At 34.2% G+C, this 18,988-nt stretch overlaps 2 protein-coding genes across 2 annotated transcripts; one reads left to right on the forward strand and one right to left on the reverse strand.

The window, feature by feature from the left end:
- Positions 1-2,108: 2,108 nt before the first annotated feature.
- On the reverse strand, positions 2,109-4,550 carry LOC114744405 (flocculation protein FLO11-like). Its single transcript, XM_028932578.1, has 2 exons — positions 3,378-4,550; positions 2,109-3,257 (listed from the first exon to the last, which is right to left on the reverse strand). Exons 1-2 carry the CDS (start codon positions 4,541-4,543, stop codon positions 2,363-2,365), a joined length of 2,061 nt encoding a protein of 686 aa, XP_028788411.1. The 5' UTR covers positions 4,544-4,550; the 3' UTR covers positions 2,109-2,362.
- A 6,633-nt stretch (positions 4,551-11,183) lies between these two features.
- LOC114744409 (lipid phosphate phosphatase 2-like) lies at positions 11,184-16,967 on the forward strand. The gene is made up of 8 exons (XM_028932581.1): positions 11,184-11,194; positions 12,132-12,340; positions 12,451-12,744; positions 12,961-13,054; positions 13,876-14,064; positions 14,198-14,254; positions 15,404-15,560; positions 16,621-16,967. The coding sequence occupies exons 2-8, from the start codon at positions 12,137-12,139 to the stop codon at positions 16,643-16,645; spliced, it is 1,020 nt and encodes a 339-aa protein (XP_028788414.1). The 5' UTR covers positions 11,184-11,194; positions 12,132-12,136; the 3' UTR covers positions 16,646-16,967.
- Positions 16,968-18,988: the final 2,021 nt, after the last annotated feature.

Raw genomic sequence — 18,988 nt, forward strand, 5'->3', positions numbered from 1 at the left:
GGTAGTATAAAAACTACTACCTCCGGTCCTTAATATAAGACCCTATTTGACTTTTATTTTGGTCCTAAATATAAGATTCCAATTCACTTTGTCTCTCATATTTACTCAATTTTTTCCAAGATAGTCCTTCTAATAATTATAATTATAGTCAATACACTTGATTAACAAGGATATTTTAGGAAAGACAACACCTATTTAGGACAAATAACTAACTCAACTTACTTCCTTAATCTCCTCAAATTAGTCAACTGGCTCTTATAATTAGGACCGGAGGGAGTAGTTAACTAATTTGAATAAATAAAAAATTAGTTAACTTAGTTTTTTTTGTGTGAAGTAATTAAGTTAGTTATGTGTAATAAATAAATTTTTTTAAAAATGTTTTTACTAATCATATGTATTAGCTCAAATTATTATTTGATAAAACATTTAATATATATAAATACTATAACAATTACTTTTAAAAAATAGATATAAAAATAAAATAAATTAAAATTTTATATTCACGGTCAAATTAAAACAAAGATAATATTTACAGCGCATATGTTAAATTGCGTGGCGTGATGGAAGAACTTTCGTTTCCAAAGAGAAGATGACATCCGGAATTGGATCTGGGGTCGGTTGTGGTGGGCTTTTTTTTTTGTTTTTCTGTTTTTTTTAATCTCTTTCTTCTTGTCGTTGTTAAACACTTGAGCACATTTTTCACAATCTCATACCCTCTCATTAACAATAATGGCAAAAAAGGTGCACAACAAATGCATTATTAAAGAAAGTTGTTCCCCTTTGACAAATAATATAGTTATAGAATTAATAATGTTGGGATTATCTTTTTAAAAATAATTTTACGAAAACTTTATCTTAACTTGTGTAGAAATGTTTTGAGAAGATCATTTAAATACTCAGTAAGAACTTTTGGTACAAATAGCAACTCCTATCCTTTTTAGATGAGTTTGTAGGATCTCAAAATGAGTTTTGTGGTGGATGTATCTTCCGTTTTTATGTGTAAAATAGGAGAGATAACTACTGTTATGAATCTCTTGATTGAATTTCATAATTCCAGTTTAATAATTTGTTTTAAAATATAAATTAATTTATTTTAATTTTCTATGATTATAATAGACGCCTAGTAAAAAAGAAGAAGAGAGAGATAATTTTTTTTTCATTTTTAAGGACTACTAATAATACAAATTCATTGAGTAATTTATAAATTTGTATTGATTGGGTGGTAAATAATGTTAAATGGCCTTTTAGTTGTAAATTTGTATTATGGGAATAATATTAAATACTCATAATTTGAAGACATTTCTAATAACTCATTTGTAAATTTAATTCTTTTAATTTTCCTTGAAGATACTTGAGATATGACAAGCTGGATGTACAGGCCATGCCTATATTTTCGGTGAAAAACAAAATTAGTAATTAAAAGTAATGCATCAGATCCCATAATAAATTCAGCACCAACCAAAATATAAATGGGGAATGAATTTGGGTTTTTTTTTTGGCATGAAAATGACAGATAAAAATGAGAAAAAGGCTGTTACTTGAGGGAGTCATTGAATGATATATTTGCAAAAATTGCGCAATTCGCAAATCTCTAATTCATGAGATCCAACTCTGCCTTTTGGTTTCCCGGAAGAAAAAATTTGATTGTGATGGATGAACCACCGTCCCTTTTTCAAGTCCAGAAACCCTTCCATTTGGTGTGGAAAAAACAGTTTCAGACATAATTGAAAGAAATAATTAAACCTTTTCAAATCTTATGAAACATTTTTTTTTTTTTTGCTTTCATGTGTAAGACTGAATGAAATGTTTAGAAAATGGTCTTACCGCATTGGAAGGGAAAAAAGCTTCAATTCTCCAATCTAACCTTGAGATTTCAGTTCATTGTTTTGCTAAACTATTTTAATATCTACGTCACATGAGATGCTTATTTTAAATTATTCTTTTTTAGGAAACTCAGATTCTGCTCAAGACAGGACAAAACTGAGAAAAAAATTGAACTTGTTCTGAAATCTGACGTTTTTGTTAGATGAACACAAAAGGCTAGAGTGACTTTCAACTCCACAGACGCGATACTAGTAACAATGCTAATGAGGGATTTTCACCGGAAAACAGATCTAGCGGCAGTAGCTTGCCTTATTGAAATGAATTTCTATGATCCATAAATAAAAAACATGAGAAAAACTAGATTTGCTTTGTCTGATCTCACACTGCATTCATTTTTCATGTAAAGATAATAATGGTCAAAGGAAAAAATGAAACTAAACACAACCTAGTCCTTATTAAGATTCTGTGAGCAACTAAAGTATCTCCATCATCAAAGAATGAAAGCCATGTTCCAACCCCAAATATCTCCCTCCTCACATCACAATGGCTGTGTGGCTCTGTTTGGCTGCTGAATGCTCTCTCCAGGAAATTGCTTTGATGCATCTGAAAATGCCGCCGCTGCCGCGGGGGTCATGGACTGGTATTGAGAAGGCAAAGGAGCAGTTTGCTGCTGTTGTATGTAATATGCTTGTTCTTGCGCAGGTCCACCATAATCATAACCATAATTACTTGTGGTAGCAGGAACCGGAGCAGAAGCAGCAGAGGAAGCAACTGTTATGGACTGTGGTTGGTGATGGATTTGAGGTACTCCCACATACTGTTGCTGCTGATATTGCCCGGAAGGCATTTGAACAAATGCTGGAGTGGGGGGCACAGGTGCTTTATAAACAGTCTGAGCAGCCACCTCAGGCATGGAAGGAGTGGCTGGCTTTGTGGGGTAAACAGGTGGAGTACCAGCAACACTTTGGGATATTAATGGCCTGCTTGAGGCCATCACATTTGGGTCAGCTTGCATAGTCATATTGTAAGGCTGAGCATGTCCTACAGGCATTACATAAACTGGGTACTGCTGATTAATTGGATGAGGAATCTGCTGCTGTGAAGGTGTGGCATAAACTGGGTAGTAGGAAGACATTGGAACTTGACCTGTGGCTGCTGTGTGGGGGATATAGTGGGTACTGGCATGAACAAATTGTTGTTGTTGTTGCTGTTGATGTTGCTGCTGCTGGATTTGCTGACTTTGATCCAACGGTGGGGGTACTGTGTAATTAGAATCCTGAACTCGTTCTCTTTGGTATCCAGCATTGGGATCTGACATGTCATTCTTAGAATGTGATAGTGCTGGTGCTTTCTGATCTGCATATGCAGCTTGGACTTGATCCTGATAGTAAACAGACCTTGAGAAAGAGGCTGCAGATGCAATGCTGCTATCACTGAACACCAAAAAAAAAAAAAAATCATGAGAAAAAAAATGTAGTTTCTTCTTTCACAAAAAGAGGCATGTATATATATGTACTGAAGTTTGATAAAAGAAAGATGCAAAATGAGAGTACCTTGCCACTGAATCTGGAGAAGGCAAGTTTAAACCACCACTAGTCCTTGGTTGTGCAAGCTGCAAAGGCAATGGAGGCTTTCGAAGCGCAGCAGGTGCTCCTTGATCTGATCTTTCATCATCAGAGATGACCCGATTCATATTATCACTGGTCACCAAAGCTGGTGAAGACATGGTCATAGGCGCAGGGATTGTAGGCATAGGAGCAGACAGCATAGTCATAGCATACCCTTCATCTTGCTTAATCCCACTAGCAACAAAGGTCATTTGCGCTAACTGTTCCTCAATCCCTGGCCTCTGTTCTTGTTGCAGCCTGCTGTTACCAATTTCATCAATACGAACCCGAATTGGAGGCAGGTTAGCCATTGAAGGGGATGAAGAAGAAGACCCATATGAAGAACTGTTATCCACCAGAGGGGAGTCTGGCAAGGAATGAACCTCAGGCAAATTCTTGACCTGTCTGTTGCTATCAGTCTGAAGCTCTGTAGCTTGAGCTTCCAAATTACTGCTGGAATTACTGGCTGGAACCTTGTCAAGGTTCACCACGCCTTCAACAGCGGCAGAATCTGACACTCCCCGAGTGAGAATCCCAGAATTGTTGAGAGCATCCACGAACCATGTCTCCGACTTGGCATCATCAAGAAGTGAGCCCATTGACACTGTAGACTCCGGCTTAGAGAAAAAGAGAAAAAGCCTTAACCTTGTGGGCCTAGGAGGAGAAGCAGCCGTTAAACGCTCGTGTTCTTCGATCATGTTCTCTAAGTCTTCGTCTGTGGAGACTGATATGAGATTGTCGAGATCTTCATGGGGGAGTTGGTACTTGAGCGTGAAGGGTCGGCCATTCAGCAGAGTACGAGAGAGCCGGCCACAGAGCTCCTTGAGGGAGGAATGTCGATCGACGACGACGATCCGAGTGTCGCCGCCGATGTAACAAAGCGTTTTGTCATGTGGACGCGGCATGATGTGGCCGCCATAACTGCACATCAAGCGAAGCTTAGCTCCAGGAACAGCAGGGAGCGGCTCATCAACCCAGTTTTCAACAATGCGGGACCGAGGAGAGCTCTCCACCGACTCGGGGCAGTTCAACTGAGCACTTGTGGCGTTTGTTGTGATCGGAGCTGCTTGGACGGGTGCCGTTGAAGGTGGTGCCGGCGGGGGTGGATCCATCAGAGAATCTGCCTCTACGACTTATCTCCGAGGGCCGGAATTCAATGAAAGCAATAGAAACAGAGAGAACAAGTGGAAGATGATACTCTTATAGGTAATTCCATTCTTTGACTTTATAATTGAAAAGCAACCACAAATGGATGCTCCCAATGGGACGCTGAGTCGGCCACAGCTTGTTATTCTCTTACTAATTTTTTAATTTAACCGATGGCTTTTCCCAAAGTATTCAATGACAAGTTTCAAAGAGCAAAACTTGTAGTTTTAGAATACCACCACTGATTTATCTTAAAAAACAAAAAAAAACAAAAACCCACCATAGATTACACACCATTGAAGTGGCAAGAATCACTTCAAGTTCGACCTTTGGCTTATGCTTAAGAGAAACTCACTTCACTAATCTACCAAACATAATCGCAACGAAGGTATCAGATAACTTTTAGGTTTCTATCTGATATATCTTTCTGCTGAGTTTCTTAAATGGCCCTTGCCAGCACCTTATCAGTTATCATATAAATTCAGGTGGAAGTCAACTCTAACAGTAGTGCTCAAAACGTGACCTCTCACATTTTATCACATTCACATTGTTCTGCAAGTCATGAACAGATTACGTAACAGAGAGAAAGAGTAACATTATAGGTTCCATTTTGACCCAAGTTTGCTTGCATACTATCATAACTTGGAAATTCATGTTCTTTGTTTTGTCTAGAAGAAGACATATTTACAGCTATATTTTATCTTTTTCATACGCGTTTGCTTCTAAACTCCATGAAAGAACAGAAGATCATACCATATCTTGTAGTGTTGCTTGAGTTTCGCAAATACTTGAAAGTGGATAGGTAAGAGACAGTCAAAGTTTGTGAAGGCAAGGGAGGGAAAACAGATGCACGTGGGTGATGATGTATTGGTACTTGTGCATGGCTTGTTAAGTTACAGCTTGAATTGAGTGGCTGTTTATAAACGCAACTCAGGCTGTTATGAAGTTTTGTCCCCCTCTTCTTTATTCTACACTAAACTTCTTGGATCTTTTTGGTCAATCTTAAAATATATATATATATATATAATATTCCTGGGACCTACTGTTTTCCAATTTTGATGAGTCTTATGAAAGTAAAAGATGCTAGGAGTACTTGCATAATGGACTCAAGTCTAAACTCTTTTGAAATCCACAAGGAATAGGATGATTCAAGTCTCAGCTTCAAGCCGCTTCTTTATGCCTTACTCCATTAATGGATATATATAGGGGGTGTTTGGTAAAACCAAAACCACGGTTTCAGAATCACTTTTCCGCAAAACGAGGTAACCTCCTCTACATATTTACTTCGTAATCCGTAAAAGCACTTCTGAAACTATGGTTTGGTTTCTATCCAAACACCCCCATAAATACGCTATTGACTCATCCAACTTTATTAAATTTTTAAAATAAAATTATTTGGCATCTAGTACTGTTTATTGAATGAGATTGACCACGGTTAAGTCTAAATGGGGATAAATTTTCTTATTCACTAGTGTTGCATCCATGACTTGTCTCAGGGATTTCTGGGTTTTGCACTTCAACCACAGTTGGCATTATTACAAAAAGTTTAATAACTATAAAAACTGTACCTTTTTTTTTAAAAAAAAAAAATATATATATATATATATATATAATATTTTGTGTTTGATAGGTTGGTCTCCCTTCAGCCACGAGGAGGAGGCTCAGGGTGCAATGGTTGAGTAAAACAAAACCCAAGGGAGCAACTATAGGAGGACTAACATGGGCAACAGAATTGAGAAATATATTTATGATTATGATAATTACTTCTTTTCTAGTACTTAATAAATAATATGTTTATGTTGATGTGCCAGTTTCTGGTATTCTGATGGCCACATGCGTTCTTGAGATTAACATTGTGTTCTTTGTGGATGTGCTCCTAAGCTGTTATTATGCACACAGATGAAGAGTCTGGTTCAATTCAATGAACAAGTTAAATAAGCCAAGAAGTACATTCTCTCTTAACTTTGTGTTTCTTGCTAGATACAGTTTGATGACTCCTATGTTTCGAAGTTTACAATTCACATTCTGCATCCCCAAATTGCATCATGTTACCAGCATCATTGGATGCAATTTTTCATATCTTCTTTTATCAATGGGAGCTATAATTTTTGATCTAATTTTCCTCATGCTCTTTCCTATCTTAAAGTTAATAAAAGGATTTGTCTTTTATCATTCTGAAGTGTAACATTTCAATGCATTTTGTCACTTAAATTTATAATTTTTCTCTTAATTTTTTTATTGATTACATATATTAATCATTAATGAAATAATTTCCAATGCAAATATGCTAGAAAAATCAGTATACAGTATTTCACAAATAACTAATTTAACTCATTTTTTTAATATTTATAAATTAATTATTTGCCTCTTACATTTATGACAAGAAGAAGCGTATAATTTTGAAGTTATTGCCTTTTTGGTAATAAATACTAGTAGAGCGTTACTGCTTATAGGAATTTGGTTTAGAGAGTCATACACCGTACAAAACTGTCACGAGGAATTTATATGACTGTGGAATTTGGTATTTGTTTCCATCTGTGTCACATTACTTATAGGAAAAATTCTAAAAAAGTGACTACTGAATTTCAAAATACCAAATCAAGAATTACTACAAAAAAGGGTTGTCATTTGCTCTTTGAATGTAGTCATTTTCTTTATGAGTATAGTAACAAAGTGTTTGTTATAAATATTGAGAATTTTCTATTTTGACCAAATTTTGAGAATAATTTAATATGTTGATTCTGACGTCTTGTGATTTCCATTGTAAACAATTAGGCCATTACCAGCTAAATGTGACACCGGCACATGCTGCACTTAAATGTTTTCTTCAAAATCTTGTTCTTTATGGCACAAGTACCTTGACATAAACTCCTAAATATATCATTCAAGTGCTTATTATTCAAAATATCTTCGTTGGATCCATTCCGCAAAAAATACTCATCAATAAGGATACTTGTATAGGGTTCTTCGGATTTTAATTTTCCCAAGATTTGAAGATGCACCCAACATTTTAATCTTGTTTTTCAAGGACATTCAATATCCTAATTTCTTTTAAGAAAATTTGAATAAAATGACATTTGAATTTGCAAAACTCTAAATGGTCATTTAAGCTTATAAAATTGCAAATTAGTCATAATGACTAAATTGAAATTTTAAAATGTTAATGAGTTTGCAACATTAACTTTTAATTTTTTTTTTAAAACCTCAAGCCACCCTTACTTACCTGCAGGCTGCAGGCATCAGAATTCAAGTGGCCACTGGTCACCGAGCTCTAATGGATAGCCGATAATCGGTTGCCAGAGTGTCAACACTCAGCAACTATTTTTGAGATTTCTTAACTTTTATAATGTGATTAACAAGTCTTATAACGATATCCATAACTTCATCAACGCTATTAACAACATGTTTTTTTAGGTTTTTAAACTGAAATTTTTTCAACATTCATAATGCGATTAACAATTCTTATAACGATATTTACAATTTCATTAACGCTATTAACCATATGTTTTTTTAGGATTAACAACTCTTATAATGATATTTACAACTTCATTAACACTATTAACCACATGTTTTTTACATTATGAAAGTTGAAAAATCCTAATTTAAAAGCCTGAAAAACATGTATTTAATAGCTTTGTAAACATTGTTGTAAGAGTTGTTAATTACATTGTGAATGTTGAAAAAAATTTCAGCTTAAAACCTGAAAAAACATGTGGTTAATAGTGTTAATGAAATTATGAATATCATTACCAGAAGTTGTTAATCATATTATGAAAGTTGAAAAAATCTCAAAAATAGTTTCTAGCAATTGGTCGTTGGCATTACATTAGAGCTCCAGTTACTTATGGCCACCTGAACTTGAACTTTGATGCTGACTAGCTAAAATTGCTTACTTTATACAAAAATTGTTAATAGTTTAATAAAAAGAATCAAAATTGTTAATTTTAACTATTAAAAATTTAAGATGAATAAGATGAAAATGGTAATTTTAAATAAATAAAAGGGGTGATATTGCATCAAATTTAAAAGCTTATAAATAAAATTACACTACTAGAAAGATTAAGACATTAAGTTCACCCCAAAAATTAAAATCGGAGTGCTGAGTATTGCTTTAGCCTTTTTTTTTTAATTTTTAGAATCACATAATTTATTTTCACCAGTTTTGTAAACAAAACCTTAGAATTTATGAATTGGGAGTTTTCTCACTTTCTGCAATATAAGTTTACTTGACTTGTTGGTCCATTCCTTGTTAAGAACCATAAATTGTATAGGAGAAAGTTATCATCCGACATGGAATCAAAACTCTGAGAAGGTATAATAGTCAATTATCCTAAATGTATGAATATAAATGGGATCATTTTTAAAACGAGAAAAATTAGATTGTAAATTCATAACTTTTATATGAAAGTTTGCGACAAATTATATTGTTTGCCCCCTCATGAATGGTACTACTCGTCCTGTTATACATGTCTAAGCTAATGAAGAAGTTGGTTTTGAATTTTGATCAAGTAACACTTTAATTTTTTTCCCCCTAAAACTAAGACATTACTTTATTTTATCTATTAAGTTTATTATTTTTTCCTCAAACTAATTTATCTAATTTGTAAATTGAATATAATATAATATTATAATAAAGAGATTATGTCACATTTTTTAAAATTCAGTAATTTTTCTTAATTTTTTTAATTTATTCAAATTAATTATGTAGTGTTTTTAATAACAACCAGAAGAATAATTTTCATAGAATTTTTCAAGATTATAAGTTGTAGCATGCATAATCGGACCCACGGTTACAGTCGCAGTTAGAATGTTCTTTTTTTTTTTTTTAAAATAAGTTTATGATATTTTCTTCGCAGCAAAATTTATGACATGTTAAATGTAATAGAATGAGGTGTGAATATTATTATTAGCAATTTAGTATTGAAAAACGAAGGCAAGTTGTAAGTATTGGTGAATATTATTCCACTATGTCTCATGGTAGCATCTCGTTTTTGTTCCAATTATTTTAGGATGGGACAATCCTGTTTTAAAAGATTTTGGAATAGGACAAAAACGGAACAAGATAAAATTGTTTTGAGATGGGATAAGACGTGGGACGCAGGATGCGGTTGTCCCATCTCAGTCATATCCCAATATATTATCTTTATTTTAAGTTATTATATATTTATTTTAATTGTTACTATAATAGTATTTTGGTAATAATATTTATCAATTATTATTATTTATTTGTTTATAAGTTGTTTTTGTATGGGTTACATAATATTTTTTATAGTGAATATTTTAGATTTGTTTATTTTTTGTGTCTCATGATTGCAAAAAAATATTTTTTTCTTTGTCATGGTTTCCTCATTTCTATCTATTTTCCTCACATAGCTTTTATTATAAGTTATTACAGTTCTTGTATAGTTAGTTTTTAAATTAAAAAAATAAAAAAATTCAAAAAAAAGAAATGGAACATCTTTGTCCTGTCTTAATTGAAATGAGATGCGACACAAGACGGAAAAACCGTCCCATTTTAGTTATCGAGACGAGATTGGGACGGGGTCGTCGGTCTTATCCTGTTCCGTCTCATGAACACCTATATCAAATTTAAAGAATTTTCTTGATGTAAGGGAAAATTATTTTTTTAATTGTTGACCTTTTAAATTAATGTAACGAAAAAGAATGAAATTAATCTAAATTTGGGCACTTTAAATTAACTTATTTACTTTCCAGTCAAAAAATTAACTTATTTACTTTTATGTTCATTTTAAAACAATAGTAAGATTTGATTTCAATCAGATTCAACCTATTATTATCTTATATAAAATGTCATTTGTACCAGTTTTTTTTTTGCCAAAAATATTCATAATTTTTAGATGTTTTTTCCCCACCAAAATCAAATAAAAAATTACTAGTGTGGATGGTTTATTTACATTCACATACAAAAGATTTATGCGTCAGTTTGTTTTTTCTTTTGTGTTTTTTTTGTTTGTTTGTCAAAGCAGTTTGTTTTTTCGGTAACACTGTAATTGATAGATTTTGTTTTTGATAAAAAGATGAATTATATAAAATGAAGAAGAATTATACAACTAAGATTGGTGCTGTAGATGGGTAATTGACCGATATTTATCTCGTCTCAGTGATATGGAGACTGAAAAAGGCAAGCATAATGCCAGAGCAATCTGGCATGAAAAGATTTTTTTTTTTTTTTTAAAGTAATCTTAGATCTGGCCATCATTTTTTATCAATTCATCTCGTCTAGGAAAATTGAAATTTTTGCTTTTCCTTTTTCCTTCTTTTGGTTTCCCAATTTCCCCAAAGATTCTGTCACAGGTTAGCTTGTCTTATGCAATGTAAGCTACAGTCACATTCCTCTTGGGCGCGCGCTACATTGCGAATCACGCACCCCGTCGTTCTGTTTCCTTTGCTGGCAGTGGAACTTCTTTAATCCTTGCGGTTATCTTGTCGAACGATTTGTGAATAAAAACACTGAAAAGAGGTTCCTTTTGACATTCTCTTTCTCAGAATTTAGTTTTGTTATTCATTCATCTCTTCTGGCTGGGTTATCAGCTTTCCCCGTTTCCTCATCTTCAGTTGTATTGCTATTTCTCAAACGTCTCGCTTAATTGATCAAGGTTGTTTCCCTTGACATCATTTGTGCCATTCCTTCATGAGTTTTGAATGTTCTCCTGTAGAAATTTTACGCCACGTGTTTATGCGTTTGGAATGATTGGACTAATATTCCGTACATCATGGATGGACTGGATTTCTTCTCTTTACTCTGTGTTTCGGGCACATTCTGTTATGCTTCTTAATGAATACCAGTTTCGCATTTGATGTCTCTAGTCCATATTGGGAAGGATGACTACACTGACGGGGAGAGCCATCCACCGCTTGATGTTTCCCTGCTTCTGTTCCTCAACCATGCTAGATTTTTATACTGTAAATAGGGTATTAGTTGGTTAAAAACTTAATTGCAAGATGAAATTTTACTATTTATTGCCTCACAGCTTATCAATAGTCATCTCAGCAATGGGATGCTACTGAAATTTTTCATGGAGGATGTGAGAAAACCTGGATCATTGCAATGCTGGGTCAAATATCTGTCTGGAAACAAAAGAAATTGATTAAGTTGGAAATTTTATCTGGCCTTGTGCACGTGCTTGTTATTTGGAATGCTCATCCCCTATTAACACAGCCTGAACCTTTTTCCCTCTTTTACTTATAAATGTTGGCCTGTATGAATCTATAGCATAGTTCTCATACATACAGAGAACATGGAATCCGTTCTTTTTTCCCACAAAAAGAAAAAAGAAAAAGGAGATACTTAGCAGTCGGGATTAGATTATTTATTTGAATCTGTTTTCCCAGAAAATAGTGCACCAATCATCCACACATGTTACTCATGAATTTGCTACTTTATGCCTATAGGGATAATGGTCATGGCATTGGTTATATTCGTTTGGTTGTTTTGCTTCTCAAGCACCTCTAAACTTCCAAGTTCTATTTTTCCTTTTCCAATCATCTGTTATAAAACAAGTGACAGAGCCTTTCCTTTTGTAACGTTTCCAGATTATATGATGGGATGCTACACTATAAAGTCACATGGAGGGAGGGTGGCAAGGACACATAAACTTGACTGGCTAGTACTTCTGCTTCTAGTGGTTATTGACCTATTCTTGGATTCATTAGAACCTTTCCACCGCTTTGTGGGAGAGGGCATGATGACGGATTTGAAATACCCATACAAAGATGAAACTATACCCTTTAGGGTCGTTCAAGTACGTTTATGTGTTGCACCAAGAATACACATTCGGCTTTTAATTAACTATATAGCTATGTTGATATTGTGAACGAACAACCTTAACTTTTTTCATCTTTTCTGAAACAGATTGTTACCATATTATTTCCTATTGCTGTCTTTTTTATGTTCTACATTTGTAAAAGGAATGTTTATGACTTGCACCATTCAATACTAGGTATTTTCCATTGCTTTGACTTTGTAACTGGTTTACTGTTATTCCCATGCTCATGGCTCATGGTATCTTACTTGAATGCACTCTTGGGAACGTCAGGTATTCTTTTCTCTGCACTTATAACTGGGGTCATCACAGATTTAGTTAAAGTTGCAGTTGGTCGACCAAGACCGAGCTTCTTTTGGCGATGTTTCCCTGATGGTAAAGCGGTGTGTTCTCATTCTTTTTCAAAATCTTTTCTTCCTCCTCCAAACTATTCTCTCTCTCTCTCTCTCTCTTCCCCCCCTAAAAGGGGCATGATATGAGGAGGAAGGGGGAAGTGAGTTTGGAAAATCTTTTCTATCTCCCTTGTTGCTCTTGTTTAGTAATGGTAGTTGTTTTAATGGTACTACCTGAGGGAGTGGGTGACATTCGTTGATATGCAGGTATTTGATGCCATCACAAATGATGTTGTTTGTCATGGGGATGAGAAGATTATAAAGGAAGGATACAAAAGTTTTCCAAGTGGGCATACTTCATGTAAGTAGATTATCTATTTCCTGTTGTTTGTGTATTCATGAATTCATGAAGCACCTCTACCATTAGATGGGCATGGCTTCATATAAAAACATACATTTGGCATAGGCATCGTCCTCTTGTTGTGACTCACTATTGTCTTGTTGAATTGGTTTTTCTTACACACATTATTTCAAAGATGTTCTTAGTGACAAAATGTATCCAACTGTATTTTGTTGAGGAATGAAGCTGCTTCTATCATGACTAAACAAAGAACATAGTGAATGGGCTGTCGTTTGCAATGCAATGCAACCAAAGGGACCAACCATTTGTTAATTGTTTCCAAAGATTGTACTTTAAGTAATTAATGTTCACTGGAGAGAAAAAGAGGAAAATTTTGCTGGAAATAAAATCTGCTATTGCTTATACAATGCCGGGTCAAGAAGGTATTATTCTTTAGCTGCAGAAATCTTCTTAAAATACTAGCATTCTGAGCAAACTTCTTTTAGACACACATATTTCCTGTACCTTACTATTTGAGGCTAATTATTACACGCATCTCCCTATGCAAAATATCATTTTTTTAATCTCGTTTTCAAATCTGTAGCTAGAATAAACGTTTCTCCATTTAATGAATATACCGCCAATTTCAGATTCAGTCCAGCGTGTGCTTTGTGCTGGTATAAAAAAAAAAAAAAAAAAACTTAGCATCTGGTTTATCATATGATTTAACAGATGGAGATGGAGTGTTTTATTGTGATGAAGTAGTGTGCTTTTAACCTTTTATGAAACTTAGCCCTTCAAATTTAATTATGTGTATGTGTACACATTCCTCCAAATTGCAGGGGCCTTTGCAGGTTTAGGATTTTTTGCATGGTATTTATCAGGAAAAGTTCGAGTGCTTGATCGCAGGGGTCATATAGGCAAATTATGTCTTTTATTGCTTCCTTTACTTCTTGCTGCTTTTGTGGGAGTTTCCCGGGTTGATGACTACAGGCATCATTGGCAGGACGTGTTCGCTGGAGGCCTACTAGGTTGGTAGTTGCAATGGATCAAAATCCAGTGGCTATTTGGGAATTATTACTGTCAAATAGAGACCTAAGCAATTTAAATGGCAGGGGCTTTGACTTCGACTCTATCTTCTTTTTTTGCCCCTTTTTACGGCAGGGATTATTGTCTCTTCAACCTGCTACTTACTACTCTTTCCTTTTCCTCATCAGTCAGGTGTGCATTTTTTTTTCCCTAACTACTTTGTAGTTTCTTAACACAAATGTGAATTATTTTCATCATTGTAAGAATTGTTGCCTGCTAGGCTCTATTTGCTATAGAAGGTTCATTTTTTTGATGTTGGAAGTTATAATATTTGGCTTGGTGAGCTCGCTTATAAAGTTCATCCTCTAGCATCTTTCACAATAGTTCTACTCTGCTTGTGCCACTGGAATTCGCTAATGTTCCATTTTAAAACTGGGAATAGTGATGGGCGGGCTTTTATGCTAAAAATGAAATAAAAAGTGTTGCATAAAGGAGCTGATGGGAACCTTCTATCAACACAACGCATACAACACAGGAAGTTGAAACAGTTGAGTGCTTATATTAATGTGGAAATATGCTTGGCAATAGAGCTTACGACACATCCACTGTAAGTAAGTATCTGCCCTGGAATCTCTTGTAACAGAAAGAACTCAGGTGTCCTGCTTGACAGAAATGCGGCAAGCACAAGAAAATACAAAACTAGAACCTTAAAGAACAGTGAAGATTTTCCATCTTTTGTAAGGTTGGCTCTTTGCACCAAAACGTGACTGAAGTTCCTCTCCACGCTTGTTTCTGAGTTGCCCCAGTTACTGTTTTAACTGCTGTCTCCTACCTTACTTCTTTTGCTTCTCTGCTTTTCTGTCTTATTTGGTTCTTAACCTTTGGACTTTTTCTAAACCTGTAGTTCTCCCTTTTCTGTCCTCTGTTTCTCCTTTTTGTCTCCTGCTCTAAGCTTTGGTGGCAGTGGTGGGTTGGGGCCCATCAAGATTATTTACAGTTTGAATCATCAAGGTGTTAGTCTCTGAGTGATAATTTATTTTTGTTGTGGTCTCTTGAGCCTTTCACGTATTGTACACGGTAGTCTGTATGCGTGTTGCATTCATGCCTTCTTTTTTTTAAAACTTTGGAGATGTTTTAAGAAGATTAATTAACCATCAGCCTCTCAGAGTCAACAAATTAATCAGCTGAGAAAACAATTCATCTTCCCATATTATATTGGGGTTATAGTTTTGTCAGTAGTTTGTGTTTCCTCTTGTAGGCTGCTTAAACGGGTTAAATCCCAAAGTAAATATTATGGTTCTTGAACTCTCACAGGACTTCTGCTTATTTCCAAATGTGCAGGTTGGGCGCCTCATGCCTATTTTGAAATGTTGGGTAGAACAGAAGGTAATTTGACGGAGGATTGTCTTCCTATTCTGCAACCACAATTTAAATCTGCAAATGCAAGTGGCTCACAAGATTTGAATGTGCACATTGAGTTACTGGAACCTGGAAGAACGTACTGAATGCTGACCTTTACCTTAAACCAAATGAAATACGGTGCTCCTCTATGCTTGTTGTATATTAAATATTGTCATAGGTGTAAGCATGTGTAATTAGTTGCGGTGCCTTACGTACATGTAAGAAGGTACTTGTTGACATCTGAATTTGGAAAACATATTCGGTGGACCTTGTCATGGCGTTGGCCATTGATTGTAAAAGATATGTTTTGTCAAGGTCTAACGTTGCCAAGGGCCTCAAACTTGAGAACACAGTGTATCTTTGACGTCTCAATATGAAACATATTGAGTATAGTGAATTTCGTGGATCTCCGTCCAAAACTTATTTTGCTTCCTTGTCTTGCGTAGTCGCATTTCCCCCAGCTTTGACTTATCTGCTCTGCTTGTAAATGCGAATAGATTTTTCCGAACCGAGAAAAATAGCGAATGAGGAAGAAAATGTGTTGGTGCTCTGCTCATTCAAATCCGCTACACCTAATATATATTACAAATGATGCATTAATATTTATTAACAGTAGAGAAACGCATGTTAGTTCTAGATTATTTTCATGACTAATACTCTGCTAGGATAGAATACTGAGTCCCACATCAAGTAGTGTGAACTGCTCAAGTGAGATGGTTCTCCTACCTCAATAGTAAGCGTCTAGGTTGGATTCCTAATCCCAATTAGATACCCATCATATTCTTATATGTTGAGCATAGTCTTAGCAACCATAGAACAAAAGCAGGAAGGATTAAGGGAAGCATCAGTTTGCATTGAGCATCTACCTATACACAATTCATAAAAGTTGATGCAGGTTGGCCTGTTGCTATACATTTTTGTTCAGTTTCATCATAGAAATATGATGAGCAACGGAAGGAGCATCTTTCTTTGAACATTCTAAGAATTGCTGAAGTAAAATTTCTATATGCTTTTTTACTTCTCCTGAAAATATTCTACCAAAAAGTGTACTAACTTGCACGACTTCGAAGTGGTGGATGATGAGTTTCATTATATGCATATATTTTTAGGGCATGCTTAGTGTTTGAAGTTGTCACATTATGGGCCCAATTTTGCAGATTTGAAAAAGGGAAAATGGGTTGACTTTCAAGCCCACTCCCTACTTCTACTACAGATCAGCCTCCCCTACCACATGCTCGTGTTTGTAAGTGTCCTATCCTGGCACCCCAGACGTAATCATGAAATCCATGTGCTCATTATGCTGGTCCTTTTACACTGAACCTATCCATTGGATTATTTGAATGAAGCTCACATTGGTACGGAGGCCTCTCTTGACCTTTAATAGCTATAAGCAATTTTTTAATTGATTTATTTATTTTGCATATTTAAAAGCGCATAATTAAATACGTATAACTTAATATTCAATTGGAATGTTAAATATTAAAAAAAATTTACCCCAAATGCACTTATTGTGATCGAATTAATATATTAGTGTTTTTCAGGCAAAAAAAAAAATAGTATTGTTTCTTTAGGATATTTCATTTTTCTTTTAGGTCTTATTATTAAAATTCACATCAATGAAACGATCATTGTAAAATATCTTATAAATAAGTGGCATTTTGTCACCAAAAGGAAAAGTTGGCATTTGATTTGGGAATTCAAAATCAAGGCCTTACGTGATTGAGGCCCCCCCCCCCAAAAAAAAAAAAACGGATCGAAGTGGGGGGAAATGTTAATGAAATAAAGATAAGAATAAAACGAAAATTGGCGTCGAATAAAGTAATTCACTAAATTAGTAGATGGGTACCTCTTGTCGGAGAGCATAAATAGAGCAAGAAGAATGAGAATTTGAAGAGAAACATATGGCCCTAGGGTTCTGTTAATCTAATTCACAAAATTGGCGGATATGATGAAATTCATAATTTTGACAAATATGTAAAACAATTATTAAATGGATTGACTTTTTAATTTTAGGCCCATGCCCAAATTAATACCTGTCATAGAGAAGCATAAATGTGCAGTATTAATGTTCACTCTATCACTAATGGGTTGGGTCTAATGAAAAGAGTTAATCTCTCACAACATAATGAATTAAGGTTTAAATTCTCATTAGGAGAGATGTCTATATTTAGTATCTGACAACGTATCTAATAAAAAGATACTTATGTTTTAGTGAAAAAAAAAAGTTCACTCCACCCTCTCAATAAAATCAAGCTAAATATAAAGAGATAAGGTAAAAATGAAAGCTTTTCACCTAAGAGAACACACACAGAGCACGCTGCAAAATTATTATTAATTTATTCTATTTTTATTATTTTTTTGCACATAGTTTAAATAAAATTATGGCATGAGGCTATGCAATAATTTTTGCATTTCTAAAGTACCGAACTAGCACTCACCGTACTCCCATAATAAATTTGTAAAAGATACCCTTTTCTTGTAAGCATAACACTACAAATACGTCAACTTTGAGGGGGTAAAACAAAGAAAGAAGGAAAGAAAATGTCAACTTTATATACAATATCTTTTTTTAATATATTGGATATTCATGACGCCAATCCTTTTGTCTGATGTAATTTTTTTTAATCATTTGCTGACGATAATTAATTTGAAGTTTGAACCATTCTAGCCCTGGAAAGAAAAATTGAACCATTATAAGCTAAAAGTTTGAATTGGTCTTAGTGCTCTTATGGGTGTTTTCTTGTTATTGCCCTCTTAATAATGTAGCTGAAACCCTAATAATCATTGAATTTTTATAATAATTATTATTACTGATAATAATATAACTGGTCCTTTTTCTTTTCTTTTTTTACTTTAAACTTTCGATTAAGAAGTTGTTTGTAGTCTTAATATAACTAAAAAATATTTATTTACGAATTAAATAATAAATTATAAATTTTTTTAAGCTTTCTCAAAACGAGTACATTTTGTTACCGGAAATTTGATTGAGTCAGAAGTGACTTTGGTCAAGTGTTGACATTGTATATATTTTTATTTTTCGGTTGATCCTATACGTCAGTTGTAGTTCTAAAAAGTCTAATATTTTCTTACTTATTTATCGGTAATAATTATATGTTCGAAAATAAGTATTATAAAATAAAAGATTTGTTTGAAAATAAGTGCAATCAATCAAAACCAAATTTATTATTCTGTAACTAGACACTATCATCTATAAATTTGAAGCCAACGAGGCTAAAGGCTTTATAGTTAAATCCAAGTTCTTAGATCATCGAAGAAGAATAGAGATCGATGAGTTTGTCTTCTCTTTATACCATTTTCTGATGCTGCTTCTACTTATTACATCTACTCTTTTCATGCTCTGCATCGATGCACGTGTCGTAGGTATGTGTCCATATGTATCAAAAAATTATATATGAGCTTTTATATTTGTTTTCTTAATTATTTTAACTTTTTTTTTAATATATCAAGGGTTAAAGAGCATTATACTTATTATATATGTTTTGGATAAAAGAATATATATTACAT

The sequence above is a fragment of the Neltuma alba genome, unplaced genomic scaffold (assembly GCF_004799145.2).
Source record: "Neltuma alba isolate B1F8T4 unplaced genomic scaffold, ASM479914v2 tig00004362_pilon, whole genome shotgun sequence".
In the NCBI taxonomy this organism is placed as follows: domain Eukaryota; kingdom Viridiplantae; phylum Streptophyta; class Magnoliopsida; order Fabales; family Fabaceae; genus Neltuma; species Neltuma alba.

Excerpts from the sequence above, each read along its gene's own strand:
- LOC114744405 (XM_028932578.1), bottom strand. The coding sequence starts at position 4,543 with ATGGATCCACCCCCGCCGGCACCACCTTCAACGGCACCCGTCCAAGCA. Across the intron at positions 3,258-3,377 it reads TCTCCAGATTCAGTGGCAAG|TGATAGCAGCATTGCATCTG; the intron begins GTACTCTCATTT and ends TTTGGTGTTCAG.
- LOC114744409 (XM_028932581.1), top strand. The coding sequence starts at position 12,137 with ATGATGGGATGCTACACTATAAAGTCACATGGAGGGAGGGTGGCAAGG. Across the intron at positions 12,341-12,450 it reads TACCCTTTAGGGTCGTTCAA|ATTGTTACCATATTATTTCC; the intron begins GTACGTTTATGT and ends TTTCTGAAACAG. Across the intron at positions 14,065-14,197 it reads GTTCGCTGGAGGCCTACTAG|GGATTATTGTCTCTTCAACC; the intron begins GTTGGTAGTTGC and ends TTTTTACGGCAG.